Source organism: Plecotus auritus (genome assembly GCF_963455305.1).
Source record: "Plecotus auritus genome assembly, chromosome: 8".
Classification (NCBI taxonomy): Eukaryota; Metazoa; Chordata; class Mammalia; order Chiroptera; family Vespertilionidae; genus Plecotus; species Plecotus auritus.
In genome coordinates this window covers 149,899,890-149,918,197 of record NC_137782.1, presented here as the reverse complement: position 1 = coordinate 149,918,197, position 18,308 = coordinate 149,899,890, and the positions used below count along the sequence as shown (strand labels likewise).

General features: G+C 46.2%; 1 protein-coding gene across 1 annotated transcript; it reads right to left on the bottom strand.

Annotated features, from left to right (window-relative positions):
• Positions 1 to 16,676: 16,676 nt before the first annotated feature.
• Positions 16,677 to 17,357, bottom strand: ATP6V1E2 (ATPase H+ transporting V1 subunit E2; the record flags this gene model as incomplete). The annotated part of the gene is made up of 1 exon (XM_080684221.1): positions 16,677 to 17,357. One exon carries the CDS (start codon positions 17,355 to 17,357, stop codon positions 16,677 to 16,679), a length of 681 nt encoding a protein of 226 aa, XP_080540347.1.
• Between the last annotated feature and the right edge of the window lie 951 nt (positions 17,358 to 18,308).

Genomic DNA, 18,308 nt, shown 5'->3' with positions numbered 1-18,308 from the left:
GCCTTCCTGAGAACAGAACCAGTAGAGAGAAAAGCAGAGCCAAGAAAAGATGAGAATGCACAGATATGGCGGGGGGAGAGGGGGCGGGGAGAGGAGAGAGAAAGTGAGTCCTTGTTGGCATGCTTTGAGCCCCTGGATTCATTTAGAATAAGGGACACCCTAAAGCTTTCAGTTGCTATTAACTTGGATTGGAATTGGGTTTCTGTCACTGGAACCAAGAGTTCTAAATCATACAAGGGCTTTCCCATTTGGCTAAAAAGTTGGAACCTGGGCTTAGCAATGGCTAATAGAAGAGGTATCATGGCATCTGTTCCCAGGCTGTCCTATGGAGAAAGCTGTGGGGATGGAACTAAACAAGGGTGTTTGGGAGACATTGGGGAGAAGTGGTGTTCTCTCATGTGCTCTTCCTCAGGAAAAGGAGCCATTTCCCCCATTCCTTGAGAAAAAACAGCCCTGCTCTGGCATCATGAAGGTGGAGATATTGATGACAGAGCCAAGGGAAATGGCAGCATGGCCCGACTGAGAGGGACACCCAGTGGGAAACTCCACAGACAAGCATATGCCATGCACCACCAACATTACAGAGTACTACACTCAGAAGAGGGTCCATTGAAAAGACCATGAAAGCTCGGCTGGCATGGCTCAGTGGTTGAGCGTCAACCTATAAACCAGGAGGTCATGGTTCGATTCCCATCAAGGCACATCCCTGGGTTGCAGGCTCAATCCCCAGTGTGGGGCATGCAGGAGGCAGCCAATCAATGATTCTCTTTCATCGTTGACATTTCTAACTCTCTCTCCCTCTCCCTTTCTCTCTGAAATAATTTTTTTTTTAATTTAGAAAAAAAAAGACCATGAAAGGTCGGGAAACAACCCCAATGTTCATCACCTGATGGGAGGATAACTACAGTGAGGAATAGCCACACAGTAGAAGATTATTTGGGAATACAAAGGAATGAAGCACTGACATATGCTACAACATGAATGAACCTTGAAAACATTATGCTAAGTGAAAGAAGCCAATCACAAAAGACCACCTATTCTATGACTCCTTTTATATGAAATGTCCAAAATAGGCAAATCTATAGAGACAGAAAGTAGATTAGGGCTGGAGGAATTGGGAGCTAAGGTTCCCAATTGACAGCTAAGGTTCTGGGTTTCCTTTGGGATGATAAAATGTTCTAAAATTGATTGTGGTGATAGTTGCACAACTCTGAATACACTAAAGGTCATTGGATTCTACACTTTAAATAGGCAAATAAAGTATGAGTATATGAATTATATCTCTAAAAAAAAGTGGCTCTTGTGGTTCCTACCCATCTGCATGTGGTGAGGATAAGGGTGGGGGGTAGATCTCTAAAAGGCCCAGGGCACATCATGTAGCTGCTGCTACTCAGAGACTGGTTCTACCCTTAGATCTGATAAGTGGGACATCATGCTGGGCTGGCACTTTAAGAGGGCCCCACTCTGACTCTTCTCTGGTCTCTTCCTCCCTCTCAGGTAAGAAATCTGTAGGGTCAAGTGCATGTGTCCACCATGCTCACACATTTTTCCTAGACCCTGGGTATATAGGATCCAGGAATGCCTTGCCCAAAAGATACCAAACCTGTTTTTAAAGCCTGCAGGCTTCTTCCCCTCCCCAGAGGAGACTGAATTGGTGGTGAGCATCCAAGAGATGTGATTGGGACTTAAACATGTAGGCTGAAATGTCCTTACCAGGTCCCTCAAAGGATGAGGCAGAGCTGGGGGAGAGAAGAAAGAGGCAGGCCATGTGTCATGAGTATAGGGTCAGAGGAGGTATGGGACCAGCTCTCCGCATAATCACCATGTTCCAGCATAGTAATGTAAGGAGTATAAAAATTCTCAATTCAACTTGACCTTCCAGGTCATTATGAAGATTTTTTTTTTTTTCAAGATAGGCGGTTAGAACATTAAACAATATGTTAGCTAGCTTTAAAGTTATTTAAACACATGGTTTGTGGACCCCCACAAATACAAACATCTGACCTGCTGGGAGATGATGCATTTAAGAGAGAAATCTATCTGAGCTTTTCTTTCTAATGAATCCTGTGTGGGATTTTCCTAAGCTGCATTTACGGGTTTAGGAAACATGGTTTATGGATTCCTTGCTCCAGGCTAAAGAGAAAGCTGACACATGCTTGCCCACAACCTTGAAATTTAATGATCTTTCTCAACATTTTCTCAGCTGAGCCCAGGGTTTAGGCATGTAGTGAAGTGTGGGCTGAAAATGGGGGTGGTTGTATAAGCCATACTAAGGAATTTTGTGGCTCTCTTTTTGTTTTATCATGGTTTGTCAAGATATAATGTAATAGAGTCCAATTGGCAAGAAATTCTAGCAGAAGCTCAAAAGTAAACTCTGAGAGCATCTTCTACATCTTCCTGACAGCCCAAAACCCTGGGGGATCTGGTGCTGGTTCCCTTCAGGCATGGTCTCTGTCCTCCAAGAATTCACCATCTGGTTGAAGAAGTACCCCTGACACTGAAGTCATAAAAATACATTGTAACTCTACCCAGTTTGCTCAGTGGATAGAGCAGGGGTCCTCAAACTTTTTAAACAGGGGGCCAGTTCACTGTCCCTCAGACCGTTGGAGGGCCGAACTATAGTTTAAAAAAAAAAACTATGAACAAATTCCTATGCACACTGCAGGCCCGGGACGAGTCGGCTGCTAAGCAGGACAGGCAACGGCATCGGTGGGCCGGATAAATGTCCTCGGCGGACTGCATGTGGCCCGCGGGCCGTAGTTTGAGGACCCCTGGGATAGAGCATCAGCCTGCGGACCAAAGGGTCCTGAGTACCTCAGTTGCAGGCTCCTCCCAGGCCCAGGGCCCTGGTCAGGGCTCATGCAGGAGGCAACCAATCGATGTGTTCCTCTCACATTGATATTCCTCTCTGTCTTTCCCTTTCTCTCCCACTCTATCTAGAAAATCCATGGAAAAATATCCCCAGGGGAGGATTAAAAATAAATAAATAAATAAATAACACATTGTAAACCAACCAACCAAACAAACAAACTCAAAAAATATTATTTAGGGTGTGACATAAAGTCTTTTCAAGTCTAGAGATCATGTCATCCAGAGTTTCTCCTTGACACTACTGACATTTTGGGCCAGATCATTCTTCATTTGGGGGGATGGGACTGGGTGGGAAGGGGAGCTGTCCTGTGCATTGTAGTATGTTTAGCAGCATCTCTGGCCTCTACCCACTAGATACCAGTATCAAGCTCCCTGCCCTAGTTGTGACAACAATGTCTCCAGACACTGCCAATCATCCTCTGGGGGTGAAAATTGCTCCCAGTTGAGAACCACTGCTCTAGTGTAACTCCCCACCATTCCCAGTGTAATTAATGTGTATAGACTGACAGTCCTGCAGGAAGCCTGGGGAGGGGGAGATGACTGTCGGGGGAGGAGCCTGGTTCCCGACAGAAGAGGCAGCACATGAACTGGGCTTCCAAGCATGGGTAAGACTGGCTAAACTATCTAGAAGGCCAACACTCCACATAGGGGAACAGTGAGCTCAAAGGCAGAGAGGCGGGAACCTGTAGCATATCCAACATGGCCATGCAAGTGTGCAATGCCTAAAGGTGCCCAGATGAGGAGACAAGTGTGAGCTGAAATGCAGCCCACCCTCCCTGGCCAAACCATGCCCCATGCACTAAGCTGTGTCTGCCCAGAGGAAAGGGAGCCTCTTTCTTAGTACAAAGGTGTCTTGTGCTCTCCACTTCATAGGCTCATAGTGCTGCATGTGCGCAGAGAAGCCCTTTCCTAAGGACACAAAGGCACCACAGAGGCCAGCCAAAGCCTCATGAGAGAGCACGTCTTGGAATGGAGAGGAGACGCAGGCCAGCAAAGAAGCCAGTTCTCTGTTGGGGTCTGATGGAGGCTCTAGCTTTCTCTGGCCCTCGTTGGTCCCACTATGTTCCTTTCCACTCTACCTGGTCTATGGTTACCCCACCCTGCCCTGCAGAGACCTCCACATGGAAGAATGAGAAGGAAGTTCATTCAAGAGCTCAAAGCAGGTTGAGCCAAAAGGAGGAGGAAGGCTCTGAGAGAAGAATCTGGATCAGGAGACAGACAGCATCCAGTGTACCTAGGATTCAGATTACTGTTCCTCTGCCCCCTCAGCAGAGAGGTCCTACAGAGAGGTGGTCCCCCCCAGGGAGATCACCTCTACCTAGAGCATCTTTCCTTCTACCACTAGAACTTCACCCCATTACCTTCCCTTCCTTTGTTCATCAATCCAGCAATGGGCCAAATCAAACTAAGGTTCAGATGCTCTTGGGGATACATGGAGACTCTCCACAGGGTCTTTTTAAAAGCCTCACACAAGCACTCTCTCATACAGATGTCCTATCTGACCTCTTGGTCAAGGGTTCCTGCTGTTTCTCATGATCACCTTCCTCCCACATCCCCAAAGAAAGGCACACTTCTGACTCATCCCAAATCTTACCATGTGCATTGATGTGGAGGGAAAGGCACAGTGCCAGAAGGGGACAATCTAAATCCTGGTATCCATGTTGAAAAAAAGGAGGGACTGATAACTGGGCACATCAACTAGCCTCCAATTCTCTCCTTTAATTCAAAATGAAGGAGAACCTATTCCACTTGTCGACTGATAAGATGCTTGATGATTCACTCATGCGATCTTTGGCATACAGCTCGAAAGGAGTTCATAAAATTGAGTGACATTGTTGTAACAAAACTCCTTACATGCCTTTGTACTTACGTATGTGAAACTGTTTCTGAGCTCAGCTCTTGTATCTATTAAAAACAAAACAAAAAAAATACAAAACACAACACACAAAAAAAAACCAAAACACACACACACACACCACACACACACCAGAAATAGAATGCTGAACCCTAACCCCTTCTAGCAATGAGTAATAGTCATCCAAGGATATATGAACTAATTAGTGTAGGGGAAAAAATAGCTTCATCTCATTAAGAGATGTGTTTCCAATTAAGCTTTAGTTTTTTATGCTTCCTTAGTATCTATTAAATTTTCTAATAGCATTTGTTTTGATTAATTGTGTACTAGTTGTCATGGTACAAATCCAGACAAAATGTTCCCTAACATTTAGAGTCTATGGTCACAGGAAATTTTAAAAATAAATTCATTTTATATACACAGCTTTGTTGGAGAGAAATATGAGAGGTGATACATAAAAGACATTCAATCATAAAAAAATATGTTAAGATAAAATTCTATAGGGGAGGTAGAATGAAAATATAAATTCAAGGAGCAAAAAGAAAGATGAAATATTTTCCACATTTAAGGACGAACTTTATGTATTTTTTAAAAGGATGATGGAGGGTATTTCATTTAGAAACATTTTTCAGAGTACTAAAACAGTTTTATTTTAAAAAGTCAATATTTGCATACATCAGAAGGCACACCCTATGTAAGTATTTATACTATGAAAAATTTTTGAATGTTTGCTTCTAACAATGTGCAAACAGGTACACTGAATGTTTGCTTCTAAAAATGTGCAGATCCATAGGAGGATGCAAGAAAAACGTTTAAAACACCTGGGTCATCATGGCTCTTGCCTGCGAGCAGAGTGTGCCTACAATGAATGCAATCAACAGCGTTCCCTAAATCTTGGGGGACCTGTGGGCACTCTCAAAGGGGAAGTAGGACTCTCACTGGTGCCCACTTCATCCTATCAATACTTTCCTCGATCTTTTTTGTTTTCTTGCTTTATTTTAAGCTTTCCTCTAAAATCCCATGCTCTCTACTACAAATCCCCATCATACTTTTTCCCACGTGGCCTCAACTCTTCCTTTCTTCCAGAAGCTTTCGGTGCCCCACCCCCACCCCCAGCCTCGTGGGGGCAGTCTAATACCCCTTTTAACGCCTGGCACCCACTGTTTCCTCCCGTTTTCTGTTGCTTTGGGCCTGTCCTCACTCCCCAGCTAGGCCGTAAGTTTTCTCATCTGTGTCTCCAAGTCTCTTTCCTCAGCAGTAAGAAGGGTGTGGATAATAAGAATTGAGCGAGATGAAATTTGCACAGAGTATGGCCACAAGCCTGGCCTGCAGCCAGAACTGGACACCCAGTTGGTTCAGCAAATACTTGCTAATCATGCTGTTAAATTTTCTCGCTGACCAGTGATTACAGAGGTCTGGGCATTCTAGCGTCCCCCTTCTTCGCCCAGGAAACCAAGGACAGTTACCTAATCCCCGGGTCTCCTTTAGGTAACTTGCTAGCTGGGAGTGACGAACACGCCCTCCCCCTCCTGCTGCCCTCGCTGGGTCCGCTGGCGGAGGGGGTTGGGGGGGAAGGGGGGGCGGGGCGCGCGGAGAAGCCGGGGAGCTATGAGGTCATGCTCAGGTCACGTGACCGCTGCTGCACTGTCAACTGTGGTACAATTACAGAGACTGTCTGGGCTTGTGACATTCAAACTAGTATCTCTCCCTCCTCCCTCTCCCGAGCGCTGGCCCCTTTCACATCAAGGGACCGTCTCAAAAGTCTAGGACCCTGAAGGTTATGGCTACAACTTAAGATCTGGGAAAGAAAGATTGAAGGAGAGAGGAAAATTGCACTTCTTGCTGCCGCAGTTTGAAAACCATGTTTAAGCCCCGGGCTCTTTAAAATCTTTTCTGCCAACGCAATTTGGCATAAGCATTAAAGAGCCTTTTAAAAATCGTCATACTCCTTAACCCATTAATTCCAGTTCTAGGATGCCTGCCTGTGGAAATAATCCAAACTGAGGCAAAGGTTTAGGTACATAAAATTCATGCCTTGTTATTGAAACTATATATATATATATATATATATATACTGACTAGATTACAGTATAAATAAGCAATATAATATTGGGCAGTCATTATAAATAGTGATTTCCAAGACATTTTCAATACATGGAAAATGCATGAAAAAATGGCCATGGGGCATATTTGTTGAGCATTTACTTATGTGCCAGATGTTTTTGCTAAATGCTTTATATGGATTGAGTCCTACAACCTCAGGAGACAGATACTATTATTATTCTTTTAAAAACTGGCCTATAGCCCTGGCTGGTTTGGCTCAGTGGATAGAGCGTCGGCCTGCGGACTGAAGGGTCCCAGGTTCGATTCCGGTCAAGGGCATGTACCTTGGTTGCGGGCACATCTCCAGTGGGAGGTGTGCAGGAGGCAGCTGATCGATGTTTCTCTCTCATCGATGTTTCTAGCTCTCTATCCCTCTCCCTTCCTCTCTGTAAAATATCAATAAAATATATTTAAAAATAAAAAAAATAAAAAAATTAAAACTGGCCTAGAGAAGGAACTTCCTAAGGTTAGCTAGCTAATAAAGTATGAAAATTGAGGCTTAGAGTTTATTCAGAAGGCTTAACTGAGTAAGTGGCAGAGGCAGCATTTAAAGTCAGAGTATCTCAATCTAGAGTTCAGTCTCTTAACTCCCATGCTCTCAGCTGCCTGCCACAATAGTAACTTGTAGAGATCAGGATGCAACACAGTACATACACACCATCAGGTCAATAATGTGTATCCACATGTGTGCTCCTACATACAACATATGTAACGAAAGAAATAGAAGTACAGACTCCACATTTTCTTGATGGTACTCCCAGTGGTATAATTACCAGTGAGATAAATTTTCTTTAAACTCTTCTGGATCTTTAAATTTTTCTACAGTGTGTGTGTATTAATTTAACAAATAGGCAAAACGTTACATACAGATAAATTCCACTAAAAGGCCATGTGCCAATCACAGTATCATTTATTATAATGAAAACTTGAAAGTAGCTCAAATGTCTGTTTGAATGGTTAAATAAATTATAAAACGCTAGAGGCCCAATGCACAAAATTCATGCAGGGGCCTCTGCCGTCTCTGCCTCAGCCCGCTGTGGCTTTGTCCAGAAGGAAGGATGTCTGGTCTAATTAGCATATTGTGATTTTATTATTATAGATGACAGGTACAATAATTTGCAGGCATGGAAAATGAAGGTACCAAAGATCAAGTATCACTATGTGAAAGATCACAGTATAAAATGGTAGGCATATTATGCATAATTATTTGAGAATATCACTGTGAAATCTGAAAGAAAATAGAAAAGGGTAACTGTATCAGGATTTTTAAAACTTTTTAAAACTTCTATGTTTTCCTATTTCTTGTATAACAATAAAAATATTTTCATTAAGTTAAGGTTCAGTAATCAAAATTAGCACGAAACACATGGGAATCTGTTTTTTCCTTTCTGTTTTATCTCATTTCATTGCCAAAACACCCCAATAAGAATAGGCCTTTTACTGATAAGAAAGGTGAGGCCAAGAGAAGGTGAGTTTCTTGGAGTAAACTAGCAAATAAATGGCAACCCTGGGACTAGAATCTCCCACCGCAGGGCTCTGGCTGATAAACCACACCTATCCTTCTGTAAAGGGCTGCATGGTACTGCCTGAAGAATACAAGCTACAGTTAGTAAGACCCCAAACTCTGAGATGCAAGTGTGGATTCTCTCCAGTGGGTGAGAGCCTGGAAGCAGGAAGCAGGCCCGATTTATGCTCTTTGTCTTCAGAGTGGGAACGCCTAAGGCTGTCTCCATCCACCCTCCAAACCCATCCACCCACACCCACACACACAGCCTGCCTTGTCCCCAAAACAGGCTCTCAGAGAACATGCCTTTCCCTTGGATGAGGAGGTCAGTAGGTTTGCAGTTTATCCTTCCCCACCCCCTTTAGGGTACAGTCCTGCGCACAGCCCTCATAAGAAGAACTGTGACCCCCATAGGCCAGCATATGTCAAAGGCTAGTTGCAAACCAGGTGGATACCAGAGAAGCAAACCTGGGAAGAGAGATCAGAAGAGGTCAGAGGTCAACAACAATGGGTGAAGCTAGCAGTGGGGACCTGGGAAGCTGAAGTGCCCCAGAGAACATGGTCATCAGGCCCTGGTCCCTTATTTAACAAAGTGTGATTTGCCAGGTTCACACAACAGCTAGAGAGAGTAGGAGTGAGTCTAATCCAAAGCCCCAGGGAATCAAAGGCCAGGCGATGACGCCACAGAACCAGGCTCCATCATCTGTTCAACACACCTGGTGCCATTCCTGCTTATCCCATCTTTCCTTTCTCATGGGGTCAGAGCCAGTACCCGATCTCCAATTCCACTTCACTTGGGGGTCCAGTGACCCATAGCTCAAGGTGGAAAAAACCTGGGAAGTCACGGGCAAAGGAGCAGCTCCCCCTCCAGGGAAATAAGCCCAAACTTCAAAGCACATGAAACAAACCAATGGGCTGAGAGCCCAAAGATGTGTCCAAGTCCAAGAATTCCAGAGCCAGGTGGGGAAATGTTCCAGAAGGCAGGAGGAGTCGGGAAGAGTCACGACTTGTGTGGTCCAGAAAGAGGGGCCTGCTATAAAGGGCTCAGAGAAACGCAGAGGTCCCACAGGTACGGTAATGCCACAGAAAGTTCAGATGTGGGTCTAAGCCCAGGTTTACCAATCCCAATGGCGGGGTGGGCCCCTAATGAGGGGAAACGGAGATGGCCGTGCTTGGATGGGGTGACTCTTGTCATTCGTGCATTGAAGTGTTTGTTCCCACCTTGAAGTGGAAACCATGGAGTACCTGAATGCTAGCAGCTCCTGCTACTGAAGATAAACTGAAGTTAATGGACTTTTTGTAAGAAGAGGAATGGCGTTGGCCCCAAATGCTACTTACAGGGGGCTTTTCAGGGGGGGGGGGGGGGAAAGTGTTACCTATAAAAATACCTGTGCATTGATCTGAACTGGCTGGTGACTGGCTGACTTGGCTTTGATATTTCTGTGGGGTCAGTGTGGTTTCCTTTGTGCCAAGAAGGGGAGGGGCAAGTGTTATATCAGAAACCTAACAGAGAAGCTGATACATTTTACACAATAAAATGAAGTCATGCCCCTTTCATGCTTGCCGGCCCTCAAGGGCTTTCCACTGTACATAGAATAAACCTGAATTTGTCGTGTGCCATTCACAAGATCCTCTCCCTTCCCTCCCCTCTCCCCTTCACACACTTAGTGAAGCTCCACTGGCCTCCTCTCTGCTCCTCAAACTGGCATGGCTTTTTCTACCTCAGTGCCTTAATTTGTGGTTCCTTCTGCTCAGAATGCCCTTCCTTTCTGCCCACTCCCAGCCTCCTCCTCTGCTGTTTGCATGGCCAGCTCCTTCTCAGGCGTTAGGTGCACGGGGGAGCCCTGATTGAGCAGGGGTCAGGGAAGGCCTCACTGCCTACAGCTCTGCACTGAGATCAACCTGAAATCACCAGTTGTCCACTTGTTTGGTGTCCTCTTCCCAGTCCTGATGCCTTCCTGTGTCCCCACCCCCACACATCACATTAGAATGTTCCTTTCTGAAAGCTGGGGCCTTAATTGTCCTGTTCACTGCAAGGGATGGAAAGCCTGGCAGAGCATCTGACATTTGGTAACCACTCAATAAATATTTGTGGAATGAATGAATGAATGAATGAATGAATGAATGAATGAAAGTTCTGCTGATGGGAATTTATCCAAGTGAAAACCCAGGGCTCACACGCCAAACCAGAAAAAAACAAGACTCTTAAAACTCTTTATTGTTCCCCTTCCTCCAATGGAGCCCAGCGCATCTTGCTTCCTCTTTTCCTCTCCTCCTCCTTCCCTCTCTCCCTCCATTAGCTCCATTAGCACCTGCTCTGTGCCAGTTCTAGGCTAGGTACTATGCCACCTTCCTACCCACTCTGCTCCCCAACATGCCCCCTGTGCCCTGACCTCCCACAAGGTCCCAGTCTTCCCCTGGGCTCCGTCAAGTCACATCCCTCGTGCAGTCACCCACTGGTACTCCTTCTCTGTGGGCCTTCATTACGACCGAGGCCTGAGGCCAGAACAACCGGAAAGAGAAAGGAAGGATTCTCTGAGGATCCAGCTATGGCCATGTATTTGCTACATCTCTGACCTGCAGGGAGTCAGCGTTCTGGAGCTTCTATATGATAACTGTTTCATAAAACGAATGACAACAACATGGTCTTTTCAGGTTTTTTTCTTTGCTGATTCCCAAGTGTCTTAGCTGATTATGACCCTGGACAGTGTCCTTGCTTCTTCTGAGCTTCAGATTCAAATGAACCTTTGGCTCTCAAGATCCCTTCAAGGTCTAAACATTCTGGAACCTCTGGGACATGAATCCACCCAGATTTGTAGGCACCAGGATGAGTTAACACTTCACCCTGTATGGGCTTATCTCCCAGAGACAAAAGAACGTGCTCAGTTCTATCGTGCCCAGGGTGTGTGGGAGGGTGTGGCGACTGGGCCAAGGGTCTGCCAGGACTGTCTCTCAGATTTAGAGATTCTCTCACTGTGTCTGCAGGGAGAAGTGGAGTGGCCTGCCTCCCCGTGAAAGGGCTGCTGACCTGCAGGAAAAGGCCACGGGGTGAGCTGTGAGATGGTGCCGTGAGAGAGTGCAGGTTTATCATGCTTTAGAACAGTTTAGAAAGGTGGGATGGACGCGATGCTTCCCCAGTGCCTTCGATAACAGGTATGATTTCAGGATGAGGTAATGATTTAGAAGGGTATAGGGACAGAAACAGGAAAGCATAGGAAGGGGCAGACTTGAGCAAATTTCCCCTGGAGAGCTCAGTGAGGGGCTGCACTTGATCCCCAGAGGTGTGTGTGTGGGGGGGAGGGGGGATATGATTGGCCTAGAGTAGATCTGCTGACCCACTTCCAGGGTCCTGGGACCCCAGAGAGACAGAGAGGAAGCCCTGCGCATTTTCTGTTCTGCCAGTCTGCTCTCCCTGCCTTCTCTGAGCTTCCAGCCCATGCTCAACGCATCCCCTTTGCTTCTGGCTCTCCAGGCAGCTCAAAATCAAAACTAACTCTATACTCTTCCTCCACCAGTCACCCCTGCCAACAAGATTCCTGGGGTGGAGGCCTCCATGAGGGGCAGGGCCTGGCTGGGTGTGTTTCAGACCCTCCAGCCCTCTCCCAGAGCAGGGAGTGAGCCGACCAAAGCAGCCTCGCCCTAACTCAGCACAGCCTGTCTCTGCCTCTGCAGCAAACAGCTTCCCTTGCACCTCAGGAGGAAGTGTTAATGAGGAAAGGGGTGGGGAGGGTTGGGCCTGCCTGCGGTTATAACAGTTTGCTCACGGGGATTGAGGAGCTAAAAGGAGAAGGGCGCCTTCTTGAGGATAGGACAGTTAACAAGGCGGGTGGAAAGGGATCAACCAAAGAACTTGTATGCATATATGCATAACCCATGGACACAGACAATAGGGTGGTGAAGGCTTGGGGTGGGAAGGCGGGCTAGAAGGGGTCAATGGGGGGAAAAGGGGAACATATGTAGTACTTTCAATAATAAATAATTTTAAAAAAAGAATGCCTGTACATGTGTACCAGTCAACTAACAAAGTGCCAGTGCATGCATTTCTAAAGCAGAGACCCCTGTGGGGGTGCAGCTATCAGAATGGTGACAAACAGCCCAAGGCTAGCGTTGGGGCTGCAGAAAGGTAAAGGCTAAGGTTTGCCTCCCATGCCTGAGCCCCCTAAGGATGACCCCGCCTCTAACTTTGCACCCAGGTCCAAAGCAAACCTCCTCCCTCATGTATTTCTGAGGGAGGGAGAGAAGCAACAGGGCCCCAGGTTTGTCCAGGAGGTAACCAAACCCAGACAAGGTGAGGCAGGGGCACAGGCCCGCCTGAGTTCAGGCTCCGCCCATCCACAGCCTTCCCCAGGGAGCAGAAGAGAAGGGTTTTCTTGTCAAGCACCATCCCTGGACTACAGTGCAGGCCCTTATTCTCCCTACCCTTGCCCCCATCTCCCATCCTTGCCCCTTTCTGTGGCACAATCTAGGGGCCAAAGAGAAGAGAGAGTCCGAAGGCCTCCATTCAGGAAGCGGAGCCAGGCGGGAAAGAAGGACGTAGCAATCAGAAATGTCTGTTCAGAACGTACGACGTGCACACCCAACGTCAGCACTGAAATAACGAGGAGCAGGGAGTGTAAAGAGGGAAGAGTATACACTGTCGCTGCCCACGTGGAGCCGAGTCTAGGAAGGTGGGACAAGTGGAAACAGGGGCTCCCAGTAAATGAAGGTGAAGTACTCGATGGAGCTGCTGTCCTTGCAGCCAGGACTGTGGACGGCCAGGCATGGTGGGCCGCCAGTCTATGTTTTGCTGAAGGGACATTATGAGGGAGGAGACTGGAGCCCATGGGTTGAGAGGGCTGAGGAGAAGAAGGTTGAGGAGAAAGAGAGAGTGTCTGGCAGCTTTGGGATAGAGAAAATTGGGGGGAAACAGATATTTAAATGGGACTTAAGGGAAATTTTGCCCCACAGGCACTAAACCTTTCATAAAACCTATCAATTTTTTTGAAGATGAATTAATGTCATGCCCCAGTAATGGATGGGAGCCAGTTCAGGGGGCCAGAGCTGGGGTAGGCCAATGGGGTCCAGTCATTCCTGGGTTACATCAGGAAATGGGGTTCCAGGTCCCAGAAGGAGCAGCAGCTGGGGGCTGGGTCAGCTGGGAAGGGACTGCTATGCTGGGCCTGGAAAGACGACTAGGAGAGAAGTTGGAAGGAGAGAAGGCAGGAGGAGAGAAGGTGGGAGGAGAGAAGGTAGGGGAACCCTGATTAAAAATTGTAAGACGGTGTGAAACTGTGATGGAAAGCCTCGGGGCCTGGACAGGTAGGAGGAGTAGAGGCGGGAGTAGATAGGACATACAGGTCACTGATTCTAAACTCTTCCAGTCTATGTATCAATGAATTTGATGACCTCACACAAGAGCTGGGTAGGGTATTTATCATCTCTCACTTGGGCTGATAGATTGTTCCTAACGGGGCTTCTACCTCCCCACTCTCCCTCCCTCCAATGTGTCTTCCACATACAGTGACACTAAAATAATCTTTGAGAAGTCCAGTTTCCATGGTATCATTCTTATCTAAAGTCCTTCAATGACCCTTCACCACCCTCCCCCCACCCCACCAGAATCAGTGTAACTCCTAAGCAGGGCATGCAGCACCACCTGCAGATCAGGCTCCCTGTGCCTTCCCAGCCTCTACATGGTCACTCCCCCCTCACTCCTCACACTCATCACCATGAACCACACACCATTCCTCTAACACCACTTGCTTTTTCACTCCTTGGGGCCTTGCATATACTTTCCCCCCTTTTCCTGGAGTACTTTCCCTGGCTCCATTGCCAACACCCCAGAAGCTTTCTGTGACCCTCTCTTTCTTGTATATAGCACTAGGCTGGCCTTTCCACGTTGTAGCATTATCATGATCCTCATGATAATGTTTATGTGCCTGTGACTAGTGAAAGGACAGGACCAGATCGCATTCTTTGCCCCCCAGCACCTAGCACAGGGCCTCGCTAGCTCTTTATTGGCATTCAGAAAACGTTTATTGAATGAGAGAATGTGTAACTCGAAAGGGCCCACATAGAAGACACCTTTTGGAGACTCTGTCTAGCTGACAAAGACCCCCTTTTCTCTGAGAACTGAAGACCAACTGGACCATAAGAGGACATCTGATCTGAGCTGGGCCAAACGGACTCTCAGGAAAGTGGAACTAACTCCAAGAGAAGCACATTTGTTTCTGGAGCCACAACATGTAAAGTTGGGAATGTAAACTCTGTGGGGCATGCACACTCCATAATTTAAACTGCACAGTAGAGAAAGTCACTCCTTAAAGTAAGAAAATGAGTGGCCACTCAGGGAATTTCAGATGGCTTTCTGATCCCCACGTCAGTTCTCTCCTGAGACCATCAAAGAGTCCTGTCCTTTGGTACTGGGAGGCACCCAGTTGAGCAATAACCTGTCCCTAAATTTCTATACCTTACACAGTCCTTACTGCACAAGCCAACCTTTGCTGTTGGCAAAGTTACTTGGGTTTTTCTCTTTAAAAATCTTTGATTTTAATATAAAAATTAAGCTCTAATTTATAGAGTTTAATACATTAGACTCTAAATCACCATATCATGCAGAACTGGCCACATTATTTACAGGGGCCCAAAGCAAAGTGAAAATATGGTGTCCTTTGTTCAAAAAGTACAACGAGAGAGATAAACTATAAAGCTTTTTCCTTTTTTCTGCAGTCTCTCTTTTGATTTGTCATAGTTTTTATTTACAATGTTAGTGACTATGTAAATAAAAATTAAAAGTTTAAATCATAAGTATGAATTTTATTATTTATCTTTATATTGTGCCTGCCCAATGGAGAGTCACCAAAGTTACAGTGTGTATTTCTTGGCTTCTCCCAGAATATTCACCAAGCTGGCGGGAAGAGATGACCCCAAGTCTCCTCAGGCACTGACGGAGCTGTTTGATGAGAACTCTGTGAGTCACGGGGATACTTGGCAGGGCAAGTACAGACCCTCATAAGCTCCCTAAGTTCCCGCCCTGAGACTCAGGCCCAGTAAGCTTGACAACTGCTGTGTCCTCTTTCCCACAGATCTATGTGCTACGTGCTGGCTGGGAACAGGGAAGTCCTGCCATTACAGCATCTGCCATTACAGCAGGCTGGCTGGCCCAACCCACAGCAGACACATGAACCCAGGGTCTTTAAACCTCCACACCAGGATGTGCTCAGTATCTGGTGGGAGAGATACTCACCTTCATTGAGTCACCTGCTGAATGGAGCTGCCAGCCAGGGTGCTGATGGCCACTATTATGCCCAGTCATAAGACCCTGCAGAGCATGTATACTCCCCTCTGACCCTCCCTGCATGCACACCGGGCCCTCACCAGGGGCAGAGGGCAGCAATATTTACTGGGTGAGGAAGAGGAAGGCTGGGGCACAGGGAGCTGGCAAGTGGTGGCTAAGAAGCCATCCAAGGGAGATGGGCAGGCTTTGGGAGTTGGCACCAGGTGTGAGCCAAGGCTCCAAGCAATAGTGCATGCTCCGAAGCCACATGGGGCTTCACTTACAAAACACACATTCAAAGTTAAATTACGAATTTCAGGCCCGGCCGGCAAGGCTCAATGGTTGAACATTGACCTATGAACCAGAAGGTCACGGTTCAATTCCTGGTCAGGGCACATGCCTGGGTTGCGGGCTCAATCCCCAGTGTGGGTGTGCAGGAGGCAGCCTGTCAATGATTCTCTCTCATCACTGATGTTTCTATCTCTCTCTCCCTCTCCCTTCCTCTCTGAACTCAATAAAATTTAAAAAAATTTTTTAAAAAACAGAATTTCAAGGCAGTGGCTACAGAGCATTAAACCCCAAGCACTGAGCTCTTTTGAGCATGGAGCCCTGTGTGAGTGACTGCACTGGTCGCATATGCCCATGGAGTTGACCCTGTACATAAGAGGAAGATCTCTAAATCTCTTTAAACAACATAAGTACAGGATGTTGAAACAAAAGAAGGAAAACATTCTTCACACACATACTAAAGAAATTTAGAGCACTCAGACCCATAAGCCAAAAATACCACTCACATCTCACCTTGAGGATGAGCTAAAGAATAGACATCTCGTCTTTACTCCCTTCAACCAGACTGCAGAACTGAGCAGAAGCTGTGGTATGGATGGATGAACTGGAATTAGATTTCTAAGCATTAAGTCAGGCTTTATTCCAAAGTAGAATGCCTTTAGCTATTCAAAGGGTATTTCTTAAAAGAAGATAGAATCATTTCAGAGCAACAAAGAAGAGGAAACATGACTAGTTTTCTTTGCCTTAATAACATGCTTTTATGGCTCAGAAGTTCAACATGAGCTTCATTTCCCAGAGGTTTATATAAAAAACTTCCTGGTGGGATTGGCTCCAAATAAGGTCTTTCGGATTTCTGCCATCTTTTGATGGGCTAAGAGATCCAGTCGACTCTCTAGAGTATTGGAAACCTTTATTTTCTGATTGCTACTGTAGACCTCCACACCTCCCGCTGCATTCATAGGCAGGTGCACCTCTAGATCAAGGTGGACATTCACATGTTTTTTGGAGACTGTCTTGTATTGAGGGATGGCTTTTTTCACTGCATCCTCAACCAGGAGGTAGTCCTGTGGCCTATAGCGTATAATTACCTCAGGCTCCAGCAGTCGGAACAGACCTTGTAGCACCAGTTTATACAACATCTCCTGGTAGACTTCTGGGTCTTCCACAATCCTGATGAGTCTCAACTTTGCTTCACTTAGCAACTCTGAGACGAGGTCATTCCGGGCTTTCAGGAAATTCAGCCTTGCCTGACTCCTCATGGTGGACATCTGGATTTTCTTCTGCTGCTCTATTTGCTTTTCCTTTTTCTCATAATACTCCATAATCTTCAGTCGCTGGGTTTGCACAAGGCGTCCTTTCTCGATGTTGAATTCTTCCTCAGCCTTGGCATCTATTTGTTCTGCCTTCTCAATGGCTTCCTGCTCAATGAAAGCCATCATGTGCTTAATCCGCTTCTGCACATCGGCATCACTCAGGGCCATGGCTGCTCCTGGAAAAGGAGGTGGAGGGAGAGCTGGCAGACCCTCTGGTTGCTTTGATTAGGGCAGAGTTTTAGGAGTTCCACTTCCTTAGCTGTGGAGTGTGTAAGGGGAGGAAGGAGAGAGTCAACATCCAAAGAAAAGGATCCTAGAGACCATCTATTGGCTACTCGTTTCACAGATGAGGAAAATGAGACCCAGAGAGGGAAAGCCACCTGTCCAAGGTCATACCTTAGAACAGTGGTTGGCAAACTCATTAGTCAACAGAGCCAAATATCAACAGTACAACGATTGAAATTTCTTTTGAGAGCCAAAAACCGACTTCTGTGCATGGGCCACAAAGTTTCAATCGCACTGTATGTGCGCGCCCGCACGTGGTATTTTGTGGAAGAGCCACACTCAAGGGGCCAAAGAGCCGCATGTGGCTCGCGAGCCGCAGTTTGCCGACCACTGCCTTAGAAGAAGAAAGACTTGAACCTGGGTTCCTAGGGTTCTCTCTTTATTATACTTTCCACCTTTTTGTCATCAAATAATAATGAGACAATTAGGGCAGACCTAGTCCAGAAGTTTTCTAGGCAGTGATGGTTCAATACACAGAAAGCATTACTATTGATGTGACAGAAATAAAAAGAATTATAAGATACTACTACGAACAATTATATGCCAACAAATTGGAAAACCTAGAAGAGATGGGTAGATTCCTATAAACATACAATCTACCAAGACTGAAGAAAAAGACATGAAGAAATAGAAAATCTGAACATGTCTATAACTAGTGAGGAGATTAAGTCAGTAATTAAAAAAAAACACAACAACTCCCAACAAACAAAAGCCCAGGACCAGATGGCTTCATTGGAGAATTCTACTACAAATAAAAATAAAAATGAATGTCAATCCCTCTCAAATTATTCCCCCCACAAATGAAGAGGAAGAAATGCTTCCAAATATATTTTA